We start from the raw sequence: 18,875 nt of genomic DNA, 5'->3' as shown, positions 1-18,875 counted from the left end.
AAATTTTAAACCCAATGACAGCTATTAATAATATAACCTCAATTGAAGCCAGGAGACGACATGAAATCCTTTATTCCTCCCCTCCCCACCACTCAGTAACCAAGTTATGGAAAATTTACCTCCTAGCATTTTCTCAATTAAGTTGCCTACTCCCAATAATATGCCTTAGTTCAGAATCCCACCATTTCTCCCTGGGATAATAGTCTCCTAGTCTCTCTGCCTTTAGACACTGTGAAAATTGCAACTACCATTCTTTGAAAGGTTATGTAACAGGCATTGCACTAAACACTTGATCATTTAACTCTATTTTTTTCAATTCTCACAGCAACACTGCAAAACAGGATTACTGTTCCCGTTTTTACAAATGACGGTGACTGAAACTCTCAGAGGTTAAGTGATTTGCCCAAGATCATACAGCTGTAACGGTGTAGTGGAAATTGAAATCCAGGTCTATGTTCCCAGCCATTATATTGCCAAAATGCTCAACTGTCTTCAATTTGCTCCCAGTGTGACCTTTATCAAAGCTAAATCTAATCATGTATTGCCCCACGTAAAATCCTGTAAACAAGATTCACCTCTCCAGTCTTCGTCCCCTGTCATTCTCACCCTCTCCTACTACACTTGAGTCTCAGCAGTTCCCTAATTTGTCTCTCACTTCTTTACCTGTGAACATACTGTTTGTATGCCAAGAACAATTTCCCCCTTTGGCAAACTATTAGTAATGCAAACATCCAAAATTTACTCAGACAATCTTTACTTTGGAACATCTTTGCACTAACAAACACAAACACAAAACTGGGTTAAATGACCAGTTGGTATAGTTCCCAGTTAAGTTTCTTATAACGCTGTATTATAATTTTACCTACTAAGCTATTCCTTCCTTAAGAGTAAATACCGTATTTTTAAATTTCTGTATTGCTGGTACAGTGTGTATTTTGTAAAGACTCATGTATGTTGAATTAATTCATCAGAAGCAAGTATAGCTTAAGAACTTGGCCATGAAGTCAATTTGATGTGCTCAAATTCTAACCTGTCACACAGCATATCTGCTAAGACTCCAGCAGACTTAATTTATTCATCTGTAAAATGGGAGAAAACCGCACATACCTCATAGCTTGGGAAGAAACAAAGGATTTAGCACACTTTGGCACACTTAAAAGTACACTTTAAACATTAGCTACTTATTTTTTTCACTCTCGGTTTATCCATTTATCCACGGTGACAAAGCCACACGTCAGAAAGTAGCTTCTCCTAATAGCCTTCATCAGAGATTAAGGAGATCGAGACCATCCTGGCTAACACGGTGAAACCCTGTCTCTACTAAAAATACAAAAAAAAAAAAAAAAAAAGATTTCTCCAAAAACATCGAAAGTCAAGATCTCTTACAAACATCCCTCATCGGCAGACTCTTGTCTTTTAGCTTCTGGTTACATAGAGCTCAGTAGCTATACCACCACACCTTAAACCACTAGCTAGTGTTTGCAGTTTATGGCTTCTTACCATTCATCGGTTTCCTCCCTCAAAGTCAATACATCTTGATCCTAAGCAAGTGGAACTTACCCCACAGAAACCAGTCAGCACCTTTTTCCAGGGCACCACCAGTTTCCCCCACAGCAGGCTTTCGCGAATGAGAGAGATTCCTATGATCTATCATCTAGTACAAATTTATATCTCCTCGGAGAAAAATAGAACCTCTGCTACCCATTCCAAGACCTCAGCACCAAAAGTATTAATTCAAGATAAAAAATGAATTCCTGGCACTAAAAGCTCAGGAAAAAGGAATCCTTTAAACCCTTCTCCAATGAGAGTTCTTCAAGCCTGTTACCCTCACATAGTGACCAAAATCCACCATCCCATCCCGCCCCCTTCCTGACAGAATCCAGGGTCTAGTCCACTCTCTCGAAAGAGAGGTGGGTCCCTACTTTCAGGGACCGGGATGCCTTCCGCCCACCCGTGTCACTTCCCTTCCCACCTCGCCTGTGCCCTCCTGCAGCACAGGCCCGGCCTGGTCCCTCGACGCTAACTCCTTCCACATACCGCTACTCACCGCTTCTTTGGGATGGTGCCCGACTCCTGCGCGGCGGGAGTGGCCGTGGGCGCCGCCGTGGCCGCCGACGCGGCTCTCCGCGCTTTGCACTCATTGGTACTCAGAGCCTCCCGGGGCCGGCCCAGCAGATGGCCAGAGAGAACCCGCAGCCTCCGCCCGGCGCGGTCCGGGTCCGGGTCCCGGTCCCGGTCCGCTGCAGACCCGTAGCTCGCGCCCGCGCCCGAGCCAGTCCCACCCGCTGCAGCCGCCGCCTCCGCCATGGCTACCGCCTTGTGCTGCCGCCCGGAACCGCTGGGCGCGGGTGAAAGGTCACTCAGAGCGGCGCCCGGCGCGACCATTCGCTGCGGCGTATCCCGGCAGCCACCGCGGCGACTTGGCGGCGGGTGCCATGCGTCTGGAGCTTCACATTCTCTGCCCCCCACCCACCGCGCCGGCGCTCCCTTGTCACGCCTCGGGAAGCGCGCACCTGCCAAGCAGGTGAGTTCGAGCTGACTCACGGTTGGCCCAGCCCGGTCCAGCTGGACCGAGAGCCAAACCACGTCCGCCCTCGAGGTGTCCTAGAACCCTGGGTGGTGTCCTCGGGTGTGGCCTGGGGGCTTTCGAGGGCAGATGCCTTGGAGCAGGAGAAATGGGCAGTGCTACTGGACCTGATGGATCCAGCGGCATCCTTTTCCTGAAAGAGATTCTAATGTTCCACCTGTGCTCTTCCTCCCTGCGGGGTCACCAAAGTAACTCAAAGCTGACCATCATTGCCTCTAACCATTAGAGCAAATAGCTCTATCATTTTCTTATTTCTCACCACCTATTTCGTGCCTGGCACTGTGTTTAATGCTAGATCACAAGTAAGTACAGAAACTGAGTTGCAACTTAAGTTCTCATTTCATTCATTACTGGATCCTAACCCCTTCCTAACTTTAATAGAGATAAAGTTTCTTATTGCTACAGACAAAAATTACCCAAGAGCTGTGAAGACATCTCAGTTATTTACAGATTGAATTCATTTCTGGAAGATAGCACGTGAAAAGTGCTCCTCACCTGTTTTTCATCCGGTGTCTTGCATAAGAATTAGCTTAGACAAAAACTCACATACACTGGCCATTGTCATTCTCCATCCTGTCACCACTTTCACATCATGCTTTCCTAAGAAGAAAAATATTGGCAGAGGAATCTGAAGAACACCACATCCATGGGACTAGAGACTAACAATTGCTCTCTTGGATGTTGCCAGCTTCTAAAATTGAGATTATGCCTTTAGAGTGAACTTCCAAAGAGGCCCAGACTGGTTAAAAACTCTCAATTAAGAGCTAAGCAAATTGCTGTTGGAGGGCCAGCTCTAGTCTGTGGCCTGTTTTTACACAGCCCTCATGCTAATGGTTTTTGTATTTGAGAAGGGTTGTTAAAAGAAAACAAGAAATTTTTTAAAAGAATATGCAACAGAGACCTTATGTGGTCCCACAAGCCCCAAAATATATATTACCTGGCCTTTACAGGAGGTCCGAATGTCCTCTGAAATTTATATACGAAGAGATACCAAACCATTGAAAACAGTCCAAATGTCTAGCAACAGAGAAATGGTTAGTCAATATGGTAAAATACTTTTGCAGCTATTAAAATAATTTAGTACAGTTGTAGAAACAAGAAAGAATTAGGAATTTGTTAAATATAAAAAATGGCCATAACCTAGGCATCTTATACATATCTAATCTTTGCAGTAACACAATGACACAAGTTTTATTATCCTTATTTTATAGATGAAGCCTCAAGGAGAGTAAGAAGCTTTTCTTAAATAGCTATATTTTATCTCAAATACCATATACTTCATGTTATTGTCCTTATTCCACCATTAGAGTTTGGGGCCATTAACATTTTATGTTAAAATTACTTACATAGGCTTGGGGTTTTTGTTTTTTATTTTATAGATTCTAAAATTGAACTTTCTAAAATAAATTTTCACTTTAATTATAAACTATACTCCTGGTTCTTAAGGATTGAGTTCTGGGAAGAATTTCAGAGATTGCCACCACAGCTATCACGACCTCATTCATGAGGTGCAAGAACATGAAACACATATAGCACTTTCCTAGGTATTTATGACTGAAAAAAGAGAATCTTTAGTTGATCTTGTAAAATTAAATATCAAAGCCTGCAAGCCACTAGTTTCTGGCTTTTGCATACTTTGTTGCTTACCCTCACAACAAAGAAGTTGCACCTGATTGACATTTTCAGTATTCAGCTGATGACCAGAAAAGTGGCTATATGCTCCTACATGTTTGATAACAGAAGAAAAATCCTAGCTTCCTTTCCTTTACTTGATTTTGTTGTCAATTAGAGGAATTGTCTCTTATTTTAAAATTTTAAAACCCACTTTGCCTTCCAGTGTCATGTACATAATTCTAATGGTGTTCTTTTTGTCTTGCACAATCTGAAGAAAGTCACACTCATCTCCTCTGACCTGATAAAGCAGTCTCCAAAACAGATAGATGGAGGTGGCTCAATCCAATAATTAATGAGCCAAGAATTATTCCTGTATACTATCCCCTCAGTTCATCTAGGCATTACCTCCATTTCCTCATGTTTTACTTCCTCCTGTATCTTTAGAATCCAATCTCAGATGTCACTGATGAAGTTGTTGCAGAGAAATATGATAACAGCTGTCTAGACCTATCAGTTATTGAATTGAGATGTCCTGTAGCCTTTGATACAGTAGGTCATTTTTTGTTTTTGCAAGAATGTAATCCCGTGATTCTCCATGTGCTTCCTTGAATGGGGTAGAAACTGAGCTCATTTTCCCCTCCCTTTTATGCTTCCCTATAGTCCACCAAGGTGCCACTGTCATCCTGTTCCATCAACCTCAGGGTTATTTTCAGCCTTTTCCTCTTTTGCTTTTTATATTAAGTACATCAACAGTACATTATCCTCTGTGTCTCTTAAATCTATTCTTTCCCTGAGAATTTATCCTCTTGCTTATCATTTATCATATACTGCCTTTATATGTTAATTAACTTTTCATTTACTCATGTCTGTTTCTCCCAGTAGGCCATAAACTCCATGAAGACAGAGTTCATATCCCACATAAGAATCTGAGACTTAATTTATAAGTGACTCGTCACTTTGAATCTGGGGAGAGACACTGAGCCACAGTCCCCATGGGAACTGTTTTCCTCTTTTCCCCCGTGTGAAAATGCCTAGCTAATGGAGGTTCCAGTGAGCCGAGACTGTGCCACTGCACTCCATCCTGGGCAACAGAGTGAGACCCTGTCAAAAAAAAAAAAAAAAGAAAAGAAAAGGGAAAGAAAGAAGGAAGGAAGGAAGGGAAAATGCCTAGCTAATATTTAATGTAGAAAGTTACCTCATAGAAGAGCACTTTCCAAGATGATGGGAATGTTCTGTATCTGTACTGTCACTGCTAGTTATATGTGACTATGAGCACTTGAAATGTGGCTAGGATAACTGAGAAACTGAATTTTTAATTTTAATTAATTAATTTAAACTTAAATGGCCTTATGTGGATCATGGTGACTATATTTGATAGCACAGTTGTAGAGTTTAAGTTACTGGTGCCTGGAGATATCAACCTTACTTTTCCCATACTACTGTTATAACCCACACTGGGGTATGGAGAAGAAAAATATGCGAGAAGTATTTGTCCCTTGCATACTGACCTAGGGCTGTAAATGTATTTTTGTCAGAAAAAAAAAATGCTATAAATGATTAGGTGTGGTCAAAATAATACCATTTCCAGTACATTATGGATTAGATAGGCTTTTACAAGCCATCTTGCAGATCTAACCATCAGAAATAAGTTTATTTCTATGTAATGTGCAAGTCAAAGGTAAGTTTTGGGAGTGGTAAGAAAAAGGGTTTCCGTAAGGTTTCCAAGCCTATGCAGTTACCTCCTTTCTGATTCACCACCTCCTTTGTAACACAGGCTCTGTAAAAAAGTTAAGACATTCTAAGAGTTGTTAGACTAATGTAAAATAACTATTTAATGGTTCTGAGAAAAGGCAGACAATGAGGAGGACTTGATTTTTGTGCTAGATCTCCAGATCTTAAGCGATTGTTCGAGCACTATCCAGTCAAGCTCGGAAGGATCTGTTAATTTTTGCCTGACTCCCTGGAGTGCTCAATCTGACACTACTAAAATACTTTAAATGTAAATGTAGTTAACTGCTTCCTTGTCCAAATTAAGTTATAGATATGCTTCTTGCCAACTCTCAGAAGGCAAAAATTTATAAATTTTGCAGATATTAACAGAGTAACAAAAAGCTTTCTTCTGGGTGATGAAAAGCTTAATGTAAACCAAAATTATGTACCAGTAGGAAAACTACTGATTGTATATATTTTAAATATGTGTGCAATAATGAAAACATACAGACGGTAAAAGCATTTGTTGAAAGCCTATCATGTACCTAATTCACTACTAGGTGCTATGAGATGCAAAAGTGTTTAAGCCAATGCCTCATTTACATGGTATAATCAGGCTAGTTAGAAGTCAGTCCGTAAGTGGGAAAAAAATTATGTAATACTATTAGTGGGAATAAGGATGAAGGTGACCTTGATGAAGAGTTTCCTACCACCTCTCCATACAAAAGTAGAACCCAAGCAGGATACCCTGAATTCATGCTACCAGAGGAACAGATATTTCATATGAAGCCAAGTCCATCGAGATTCTTGTGATTCCCACAAAAATTAAAACCTCAGTGAATATCACTTTTAGGTGGGCCATCTCAACAATCCTGTCCTTTCTGAGTCCTGGGACATTTGGCTCTTAATTGAGAACAGACCACATGCACAGAAACAAGCAGTGAATGTATGACCTGTAATTTTCAATGGAGTGGATTTATTTGCATTCATGACATCTTCTAACTTGAGGCACAAAAAAAAGTCTAAATAGGATAGATTAACTCCTGGAATCATGCACCAAATTTCTTTATTGCTCTGATTTTCATTACTTGTCTTCTGAGCTTCTGAGTGATCCCTAAATATAGGAATTCTTGGATTTTTATACCCTTTTTTGTGAAATATAACACAGAGAAAAGTGAACCAAAGCATAAATTATCACAAATCAAGCACCTTTAATCTACCATCTAGGTCAGGAAATAGAACATTACAGAATCCAGAAGTCCCCCTTATGCTCTCTCCCAATCACTTTATGCACCCTCCCTGCCACCAAAGGTAACCATTGTCCTAGATGTATGATAAGCACTTCCTTGTTTGTTTTTTATGGTTTTATCAACTAAGCATGTATCTTTTACCTGCTTCTGTTTTTTGCATTTATATAAATAGAAGATTATGATATGTTCTTTTTTGTCTGGTTTCTTTCATTCAACATTATCTTTATGAGTTTTAATAATATTGTTGTAGTTGTGCATTTATTTTATTTGCTGTATAGTATTCTATTAAATCCATATATCAGAGTTTATCTTTTCGACAATTAATGGACATGGGCATTCGAAGTGTTTCCAGTTTCATACTACTGTGGATAGGCGTTGCTATGCACATTGTTGTAGATGTCTCTAGGTGTACAGGCATGTGAATTTCTGTTGAGTATCCATCTAAGAGTGGAATTCCTAGGTCAGAAAGTGTACATAATGTTTAACTGTGCTTAACTGTAATAGATAATGAAACACTAATCTATTTTCCAAAGGGATTTTACAAAATTTGCTGCCCTAGCAGTATATGAAAGTTCCCATTGCTCTAATATGTGTTATTGTCAATCTAGTTAGTTTCAGTCACTCTGGTAGATGTGTACTATTATCTTATTGTGGTTTTAATTTGCAGTTCCCTGATTACTAATGAGATCAAGCACCTTTTTATGTGTTTGTTGACTATTTGGATGTGGTTATTTGTGAAACTCCTGTTCAAGGCTCTTATTCATCTTTCAGTTGGTTACCTGTCATCGTCTTATTGATTTGTAAGAATTATTTATATATTTCAGATATGAGCCTTTTTCAGATAGATGTATTGCAAATTTCTAATTTCATTATGTGATTTGCCTTTTTATTTGCCTAATAGTGATATTTGAAGAGCAATAGATCTAACTTTCATTGTGACCAAATTTACCAACCTTTTCCTTTATTTGACATTTTTTGTGTTCTGTTTAAGATATCTTTTTCTGCTTTGAGGTAGTGAAGGTAATTCTCCTGTATTATCTTCTAGAAGCCTTATTTTTATAAGGCTTTTTTGACTTTCATATCTATATCGATTTGCCTTTCATATTTATATCTATAGTTCACCTGGAATTGATTTTGGTGTTTATGGAGTAGAGGTCAAGTTTTTTTTTCCCCCACATTGGTATGGGGGGTTGTCTCAGCATCAGTTGTTGAAAAGCTCTTGTTTGACATTGCCACCTCTGTCATAGATCGAGTGTCCATATAAGCACTGATCTATTGCTGGGCTCTCTATTCTGTTCCATTGGTTTATCTATCAACTTTGTATCAGTATCACACTATCTTAACTATTATATATTCTTCTAGATCTTTTACATAGAATTATATCATTTGTGAATAATGACAGTTAATTTCTTCTATTTCAATTGTTATATCTTGTGCTTTTTCTTGCCTTACCCAGCTGGCTAGGACCTCCAGTACAATGTTGAATAGAAGTTTAGATGATGGCAACCTTATAATGTTCCTGATTTCCAAGGGAAATCTCTCCACATTTTGCCATTGTTTGAAGTAGGGTTCTGATGTTTTGCTTTTTTAATAAACCTTTTAGCAGATTAAGGAACTCCACTTTTGGTCATAGTTTGCCAACAGTTTTTATCATGAATGGATATTGAATTTTAGCAAATGTTTTTTCTTGCCGGGCATGGTGGCTCACACTCGTAATCCCAGCACTTTGGGAGGCGGAGGCAGGCAGATAACTTGAGGCCAGGAGTTCAAGACCAGCCTTGCCAACATGGCGAAATCCCATCTCTACTAAAAATACAAAAATTAGCCAGGCTTGGTGGCACACACCTATAATCCCAGCTACTCAGGAGGCTGAGGCAGGAGAATCACTTGAACCCGGGAGGCGGAGGTTGCAGTGAGCTAAGATTGTGCTATTATTGTACTCCAGACTGGGTGACAGAGCAAGACTCTGTCTTAAAAAAAAAAGCATGGGCTGGTGGCAGGGGTGGCTTCTGTATCTGTTGAGATAATCATATGATTTTTCTCTTTTACTCTGTTAGTAAGGTAAATTATAAGGATTGGCCTTCTACTGTTAAGGAAACCTTGTAATCCTGGCATAAACCCAACCTGGTCATGAGATATTGACCTTTTTATATATTACTAAATACAGTATATTAAAATGTTGTCTAGGGATTTTTGTATTTATATTTAAAAGTATATTTATATTTAAAAGTAATTTAAAAGAAATTTTTCTTTCTGTAATATTCATGTCAGGTTTTGCTGACCTCATGAAACAAGCTAATGAGTACTCCTTTGTTTTCTAGTGTCAAGAAGAGTTTGTATAAGATTGATCATTATTTCTTCCTTAAATGTCTGGTAGAATTCACCAAAGAAACAATCTGGACCTAGAGTTTTCTTTATGGGAAGGTTTTTATTCATAGATTAAATAACATAATGCTATTCGGATTTTCTATTTATACTTGTTTGTTGTTTCTTTACTTTTTTTTTTTTTTTTTTTTGCGACAAGGTCACTCTGTCGCCGGAGGGCAGTGGCATGATCATAGGTCACTGTAACTTGGAACTCCTGGGTTCAGGCAATCTTCCCACTTCAGCTTCCTGAGTAGCTAGAATTACAGGTGTGTGCTACCATTCTGGCAGTTTTTTTTTTAGAGACTATATCTCTATGGGGTATAAATTTCTCTCTAAGCAACTCACTTTATTCCTTCAAGTTTTAATAACTGTATTTTCACTATTATTCACTTATAAATAATTCACTTTTGTATTTAAAAAGAACAAGTATTCTTTCTTGTTTGGGAGTATAGAGTTCCATATAATGCCTGTTCAAATTTGCTGATTATATTGTTTAAATCTTTTAAATCAAAGGTATTTTATCTACTTATTCTATTAGTTATTGATAGTATGTTTAAATATTCCACTGTTATAGATTTATTCATTTTTCCTTGTAGGTCTGCTAATTTTTATTTTCTCTATTTTGAAGCTATGTATTAGATATATCAAAATTGTTATATTTCTCTGGCAAACTGAACCTTTTATAATTATCAAGTGTCCCTCTTTGTTTCTAATGATGGTTTTTGTTTTAGAGTTTAACTACACCAGCTTTGTGAGTGTGTTTATAATTCCATCCTATAACTTTTCATCTGTTTGTATCCATATATTTTAGATGTGTCTCTTGTAAATGCATTTAGATGTTTTCTTTTAACCAATCTGAGCATGCAATCGTGGGTCATTTAGCCCATTTTAATGTAATTGAATTACTAATATAGTTGGTATAATAGCTAAGAGCAGTGGCTTCAGTGCTACACACACCTAGGTTTGAATATTGGCTCTACCATGGCCAAATATGTTGTCCTGATCCTGGGCTTGGTTCGCAGGAGCATTAAAGGATTAATGAGCAAAAACAGAAATTCTAAGTGCTATTATTGAAGGGGAAGTGAAGCTAGTATAAGGAAGACAGTCTTCCTGGAAAAAATTAATTATTGGTAGAGGGAAGAGAAATAAAATTAAATGGGTAAGGTGAGACCAACCGTGGGAGCATTGAAAACTTAGCAAAAGAGTAAAAACTTTTGCTGGTGGGAGCTTTTAGAAGCTCTTGAGCAGGGAATTAGCATGACAAGCCTGAAGAGATCACTACTTTGGAATTTTCTCCCAAGTGGAAGTCAATCTGTTGGGTATACCCGAGAACCTGTTGGCCGTTGTAAAAAGTTGTACGGAGAAAGGATGAAGACCTAAACAACTACAGAAAGAAGATTACAGTGTTTGAATGACAGGAAAGCATTGAACTATGGTTAGCTGTCTGTTGCAGTAAAGGGAAGTGAGTTAGCTCAGGAGGTGAAGACGTTTAATGTGAAAGTGGCTGCAGGTAGTTCCATGTTGTGTCACAATGCCAATTACACAATCACAATTACACTGAAGTATACAGGGCAAAAGGCTAATTTTAAAATTAGCCAAATAACTGGGAGAGAGTTGAAAGTACCTTATGTATAATTTCTCTTCTGCTAACTTAGTATGCAATCTAAAATTCTTGATTTCTTGATTTTTTTCATATTTTAAGTAGGAATAATTTCTGACTTGCCTACATCTCAGATTTATTGTAAAATGATAGATGCACAAGTATTTTGGGAACCCAAGTCAAAAATCACTTTAAAATAATTATTTTTATTGGAATATATATAATCAAGATTTGATATTTACCAATATCAATACTCAAACAGGCGGGGCGCAGTGGCTCACACCTGTAATCCCAGCACTTTGGGAGGCTGAGCTGCACCGATGGCTCGAGCCCAAGGAGTTCAAGACCAGCCTGAGCAAAATGACGAAACCACACCTCTACAGAAAATACAGAAAGTTATCCAGGGATAATGGCACATGCCTGTAGTCCCAGCTACTAGGGGTGGGTGGGGGGTTTGAAGCGGGAAGATTGCTTAGTCCTGGGAGGTTCAGGCTGCAATGAGCCATTATCACACCACTGCACTCCAGCCTGGGCGACAGAGCGAGACCTTGTCTCAAAAACAAAACAAAACAACAATGACAACAACAAAACACCTCTAAAGCAGCAATTCTTAAACTTTTAGTCTCTAGGATCCCTTTATAATATTAAAAATTGAGACCCAGCCAGGTGTGGTGGCTCACACCTATACCCCAACACTTTGGGAGGCTGAGGTGGGAGGATCACTTGAACCTTGGAGTTTGAGGTCAGCCTGGGCAACATAGGGAGACCTGCACCTCTACAAAAAATTAAGAAATTAGCCAGTCATGGTAGAGCCTGCCTATGGTCCCAGCTACTTGAGAGGCTGAGGTAGTGAGGTAGGAGGTCGAGGCTGCAGTAAGCCATGATCACACCACTGCACTCCAGCCTGGGCAACAGAGCAAGACCCTGTTGCAAAAAAAAAAAAAAAAATTGAGATCACCATGCCCCACAAAGAGCTTCTGTTTATATTTACATCTATCCAACTATAACATATTAGAAATTAAAATTGAAAAATATTTAAATTCTTGATTTATCAATTTACTTAGAATGATAAACCAATGCATATTATAATAACATGTTTTAGTTTTTTAAAAAAATATATTTTCCAGAAAAAAAAACATGAGAAGAATGATATTCCTTTACATTTTCAGAAATATCTTTGATGCCTGGCTTCTGACTTAGTAGAAGACAGCCGGGTTCTTTTTGAATTTCATCTTTTAAGATATCACACGCTGTGTAACCTCTGGAAAACTCCACTCTACACTCATGAGAGAATGGGAGTGAAAAAGACAAATAACATTTTAGTCTTATTATGAAGATAGTTTTGACCTTGCTGACCCACTGAAAGGGTCTCAAGGACCCACAGGGGTTTCCAGATGACATCTTGAGAACTGCAGCTCTGAAATATTTCTAAAAACATCTGCTAAAACATGCACTGAGGAAGCTCTAGACAACCAATTGCCAGAAGTAATATATAATGCCACTATTAATAAAACAAAGTTGCAAAAAATATTTAAGGAATAATTTCACATATTGATATGTATGAAATATATGTATATTTCAATTTCATATAATCACATTTTGAAAGTCATAAGCAATCACATATTGAAAGTCATTCCTACACTTCAAAATCAAATTTCCAAATCCAATCCAGATATGAACACAAACATGATGATTCCTATAAACGGGATAGCTGAATTTAGTGTGACTTTTGTGATATAGCATGATTTAAGTTACTTTGTAAGATCTGATTCACTTCCATTTTAGGGTCACAAAGTTATTTTTATCATTGCATTTAGATCAGTGGTAAATAGTTAAAAGATGTTCTGGGTAAGTTGTTCCCAAGATGATTTTTTTAATGCTATGGAGAGCATAGCTTGGAAATTGTTTATTCATAAATCCTAGCACTTGGCCTTTTCATACCTCCAAGTTTCTTAGTTCTCTTCATCTGACCACCTTTATCCTTTGTAGACAATAACTACCAAGCACCCAAAAGCAAGTGATATTCTCAAAGGCAAGTCTTTTCTATCTTAATTCAGATATGATAGGAATTGCTTTTTTCCATTGACTGAAAGTATTCTTCTGGGGCAAAGAGATGAACCAAGTCTCTGCATGCGCTAAGACTCCCCCAGAGCCCCAGAGAAAGCTGGGTCTGAGGATGTGGCAAAAGTCAGTGGTCTTCAGAGGCTTATAATCATCTCTTACTAATTCTGCCTTTGACTATTTCAGGACTATAGACTCTCTTAGGACTCCCTATTCTCTATTCAGGAGAATTTACAGAGAGAGTATCCTGCCTGCTTAATCCTCCCAAGTGGCCCTTAGCTCTCTCTCTAGTCACCATTTCCCATTATTTTCTTTTCTGAAAGGGGAAGCTGACTTTGCTCCCCACTGCTTAGTTTAGCTGTAAGAAAGCTACTGTGAGTATATTAGGAGTACACATACCTCTAATGGTCATCCCATCCTTATTTTTTCACAGTCAAATAAGTTTTCTCTCTAGTCTAACTGAACCATGGCACCACCTCCTACCACAAGCAATAATAATCCTGAAGCCTGAAAAAGCATGAAAGCTACTTTGAATCAAATGTTTAAAATGACCTGTTAATCACCCATGCAGTGTTCCCACTGCGTCCCTAAATCTGCTACTGAAAGAAGCAATATCTGTTTTTGAAATCTATTTTTTTAATGTTGATATATTTGATGACTAGATTTTTAAGCAAAGAAATATGGTAGCTTCTTCACGCTCTTAATTTCTTTCATTTTTTTAACATCCTCACTTTCTTGTTTTTCCTTTCTTTTAGGCTCATCTTTTTTCCTGTTTTTTCAACCTGGGTCAGTATGATGCAGGACTAGAGAGAGATGAGAAGAGAAAAATGAGGGTCAGTCTATGAGCCAAGAGACAAAGTCATGGGAAGACAGCTGAGGCTAATTCCAGAAGGTCCTCCTAGGAGAAGCCAAAGCAGGGGACACACCTCAAAATAGAGCCATGCATAGAACCACTCATAGCCAGACTGCAAGGCAGGAACATGAGGATGGTCACTAGGAGGCCAACAAATTCTGCTAAAGGGGATTCTTTTTATAAAATACACTCTTTCAGGACATTGTCAGATCCTCTGCATATAGTCCTCAAAATACATCCTTGATCCAGCTTGTTTTAAGTGTTTATGCAAAATAATGGTATGTTTGAAAGTGTTAGATATTAATTTTTTATTTCTGTTTTGAAGGCATTCAAGTATCACGGACTATCAGCACCTTCGTTTCTTTTTTTTTTTTTTAAAGCCAAAGCTACTGGATCAAAAGTAATATACTGCTTTGTTTGTATGTGATGTTTGGGGAGAAGAAAAGTCGAAATTCGCATAACTGAAATTTTAATCAATCCTAACACTCTTTTTTTATGATGAGCCATATGTATGATCCATAAACAGCTTCTAAACCTATCCATGTAATCACAGCTCAGGTTAGAAAGGTTGCCTGTGCAGAGCAGGGTCATAGGATGAGCTCCCTCGAAGGGGCAGGAGGCTGCTGGAGGAGTGAACATCAAGAAGCCTACAGGGAAGCAGTACACCAGCTGGAAAAACATGACACCAGATGCAATAATAATCATGAAGAGATGTAGGCCCCACAACAGCCAAGGATTTTGTAAAAAGGAAAGGAAGATACTTGGGTGAATGAGCCACTTTATATGCCAGTTCTGGGTGACACTTATAAAACACCAGCGTCAGGAAAATCAATCCTCAGTAGTTAGCTACCCACTGACCTACCCTTTTGCACCTAAGCTACAAGTACATTTGTAGTCATGGGAAGCACAATCCCAAGTTCTAACCATGCTCTTCAAAAGACCACTCATCATTGAGGGAGTTTGTTTATTAAAACCAATCTGTGGAACTTCCAGCTCCCTCGTGGATCTTAAAATTTCAGGAAAAAAAGTTATATTTACCTTCAAACCCAAAATTCAGAATGTGAATTTATAATATCACCATAAAACTCTGTGAAAATTGAGTTTTACCTTGGAAGAAATAATATAGGTTGATGATCAGTCATGTAACGTGCCTGAAATACAAACATATTTATGGGAACTCACACTTTCCTTAGAACCCATCAGTGAGAACAACAGGTGAGCTCCTGCTTCCCAGCTTTGTACTAAGAATATTAGTTACCTTGTCTTATGGAAAACAAGGATGTCTTGGATTTGCATCCAAATAATCCAATGCAGGTAGTTAGCAAGGAACACAGCAAGTGGATTAGAGGATAAACAAGACAAGAATGGCCATGTGAAAGCCGGGATATGGATACATGAGGGTTCGGGTATGCTCTACTTGGGTGTGTTTTCAAGTTTTCCCTAATAAAAAGTGTAAAAGTGTATTTAAATGTTTAACTTAGGCTGGGCATGGTGGCTCACTCTGTAATCTCAGCACTTTGGGAGGCCAAGCAGGCAGATCACTTGAGGTCAGGAGTTTGAGAGCAGCCTGGCCAACATGGTAAAACCCTGTCTCTACTAAAACTACGAAAAATTAGCCAGGCGCAGTAGCATGCACCTGTAATCCCAGCTGCTTGGGAGGCTGAGGCAGGAGAATTGTTTGAACCTGGGAGGTGGATGTTGCAGTGAGCCAAGATAGTGCCACTATACTCCAGCCTGGGTGACAGAGCGAGACCCTGTCTCAAAAATAAAAATTAAATTAAAATAATTTTTTAACTTAGCCTGTCCTTTTATTACTATTTCAAAAACCATCAGTGAATATTGTAAAAAAAATTTAGAGAGGATAGTAGAGTATAAAGAAAGAGCAAAAATTTTAGCATGCATGACCTGTCCCATCACTCAGATATCAAATATGCTAACCATGCCACTCCATAAATGTAAATTGATCAGTCATCCTAGTGGCCTCAGCTAGTCAGTAACTTTAATGTCATGATTTCTCCAGTATTCACTGATACTAATACTACCCCACATTTGTGAAAGTGAGAGATGAGGAAAACAGCTATAAAACACATTATACTATTTAATCACCTAGCAGTTTTGATAATTGCAGGGACAAGCCAATGGTAAACCAATGTAAGTAAATAGATATCTTAGAGTAATGTGTTCATCCTCTATGAATTGAATGAACTCTTTCAGAGAATCAAGATATGATCAGGTCAATTACTGTGTTCAGTAGTTTTGCAAAAAGCAAGTGGCAAAGTACTTTGACAAAGCACTGGTGAGCAATTAACGACCACCTGCAGAAAAGAGCAAGAGATGTCATTTCTTCAACCTAACCATAAAGCCAGTATGTTACATTTCAATGCAGTTATGTTATATTGGTTAACTATTGCTGGGTAATAAATTACCCCAAAACTTAGCAGCTTAAAACAACAAACATTTATTATCTTACATCATTTCTAAGAATCAAGAACCCAGGAACAACTTTGGTGGGTGGTTCTGGCTCACAGTCTCTCAAAAAGTTGCAATCAAGCTGTTATCCAGGGCTACAGTTATCTCAAGGATTAACTGGGGCTGGATAATCCACTTCCAAGTTCACTCACAAGGCTGTTAACCAGCCTCGGTTACTTACCCCAAGGGTCTTTCATAGGCTGTTCGAGTGTCCTTATGAAATGGCAGCTGGTTTCCCACAGAGTAAGCCATCAGACAGAGAGAAGTGAGAGAAAAAAGATAATTAAGACAGCAAGTAAATGAGAGAGGGTCCATAATAGAAGCTTCAGTCATTTGGAATCTAGTCTTAGAAGTGACATACCATCATTTCTGTCTTATCCTGTTGGTCATTACACATCAACCTTAGTCGGTTGTGGGAGGGGACAATAGAAGGATGTGAATTTCAAGAGGCAGAAATCATTGGGGACCTTTTGAAGACTGGCTACTACAGGTGGAATAAAAGAAAAGAAATAACTTCTAAATACTAGAGATAAGATATATGAAAATAGATTTGCAAGGATTGTCTTTAAAAGAATTATAGTTGGACCCCAATCTATCTGAGATGGCTTTGTTACTAAAGTCAAAAGATAGGGAGCTAAACAATGACTTCCAATTATGTAAAACTTTCAAAATGCTTTAATACCATAAATATCTGAATGTAAGAGCGGAGTACTGCCATCAAGCACTCAAACCAGGGGCTTGCTGAGTTTATCTGTATTCATAGATGTAGAGAAGAACAATAGCAATGGCTGCTAAATTTTGTATTATCCCCACCATTCCCAGATGGGGTTATGTGTGCAAAGCTCAGCTCCTAGCTTCAGTACCACTCCTGGTAGGCTTCAATCTGACGTGGCACAAATACTCTAGCCTGCCTTGTTTATTCTTAACCTTGACCACCTCAACCAAGGAATCGTGGTAGAAGAGAAAAGAAATACAACATATGGTTTCTGCCTTCAGCAATCTTAAAATCTCAACTCAAGAAGAAAATGATCTCCCATACCCTCAACTGGAGGCCTTGGGAAAAAACAGAAACTTTAAACACTGAAGACCCTAGCTATCCCTAGGCCTCAGTTTATACAGAATATATTAAAAGTTATGTTTCAATCTCTTTCTCTGTATTCATCTCTAAAACTACACTTAGGTAGTGATTTCTAGCACAAGTGGTTTTGAAAATATTTTGGGTTTCCTACCATACTTTCAGAATGCAGGTCATCAGTGCAGAACAAAATGTGACTTTGCTCACAACCTCAATCCAATAACTTCATTGTAATTGATATGGGTAAACCACTGAAGTAGTAGATAAATTTCAGTCCACCAGGAGAATCATATTTGTTCAACTATGATGTTGATCAGATTATAATAGTAAATCATGCACTCTATTGGCAAGTAGATATCATCTCATCAAAAATAGAGAACAGCTTGAGGTAGTCTGCAATACTGCTTTGGTATAATTAAACAGCTTCTTACTGCCTAAATTGGCAAAGCACTTCATCAATCAGTGATCTGGTCCCTCGGAGATTGCTTTTATTGTTTGTTTGACACAAACCTTTTGTAAGACTTCTTGGATGCTGCTCTCCCTCAGGTTACAATAATAGTAACTGCTGTTTCTGGGTTACCTTACTATAATTTTCATGTCCAGTGATGTCTCATTATAGTTGTTCTTGAAGGGGAATGAGTGATGGAGAGTCTCCAATTATGAATAAAACACATTAAATAAAAAGAGAGTAATAGCATACTCAAAAGTAGCCCTAAAAATGGTTAACTATGCAAACTAAAGGATGATTATTTAGGTAGAAGAAGGGAAAGGAAAAGATAAGTGACATCTTTTCACTTTCATAACAGTTGTGAAAGAAATCATCTTTCTAATAATTTTACTTATTGGTAAAAGAGAAATATAATCACTCATTTTTATAGTCAGTAAGATAATAAATTAACTCTCTTTAATGGAAAAAGTTTGATGCATATGACCATTCATTCTGAGTCTAATAGTCGTCACTATCAATCTTTATCTCCTCCCAACTCAATAGTACTCTCAATATCCTACAATTCTGAGGTGCAGATTCCTTTTTGAGCTCTCTCTTGATGTTACCAGAACATATGGAATTATAGTGTTGTCAGGTGTTTTCTTGTTAAGATAATTCATTAGTATATCTTCAAAGGAGTTTTTTTTTTTTTTTGGTACTTTTCTAGGATAAAGCCCCTACACAACATCACCCAAAAAATTAAAATCTTTGTTATCCTTTAACAGAGAATTAAATAGTTTAGGATCAAGATATTGAGCCCCTCGGGCTCACACTTTGAATTATTATATTTACCTGGTGAATT

At 38.2% G+C, this 18,875-nt stretch overlaps 2 protein-coding genes across 7 annotated transcripts in view; one reads left to right on the top strand and one right to left on the bottom strand.

Annotated features, from left to right (window-relative positions):
- Positions 1-2,385, bottom strand: part of AGPS (alkylglycerone phosphate synthase) — a 149,458-nt gene extending 147,073 nt beyond the window's left edge. Inside the window, exon 1 of one of the 3 annotated variants that reach the window (XM_003815523.5) lies at positions 2,048-2,385. In XM_003815523.5, coding sequence (XP_003815571.5) covers positions 2,048-2,385 — 338 coding nt within the window. Of the gene's footprint in view, positions 1-1,560; positions 1,613-1,972; positions 2,010-2,047 lie in introns of those variants that run through there. The other 2 variants (XM_055108799.2, XM_063595447.1) reach the window with 2 other exon arrangements.
- Position 2,386: 1 nt separating this feature from the next.
- The window catches only part of NFE2L2 (NFE2 like bZIP transcription factor 2), a 161,754-nt gene continuing 145,265 nt past the window's right edge, over positions 2,387-18,875 (top strand). For all 4 annotated transcript variants that reach the window (XM_055108802.2, XM_055108801.2, XM_055108800.2 and 1 more), the window contains exon 1: positions 2,387-2,524. The gene's annotated coding sequence lies outside the window, so the exon portion shown is untranslated. The remainder of the gene's footprint in view (positions 2,525-18,875) is intronic.

This window comes from Pan paniscus, chromosome 13 (assembly GCF_029289425.2).
Source record: "Pan paniscus chromosome 13, NHGRI_mPanPan1-v2.0_pri, whole genome shotgun sequence".
NCBI lineage: Eukaryota > Metazoa > Chordata > Mammalia > Primates > Hominidae > Pan > Pan paniscus.
This window is presented reverse-complemented; position numbering and strand designations above follow the sequence as displayed.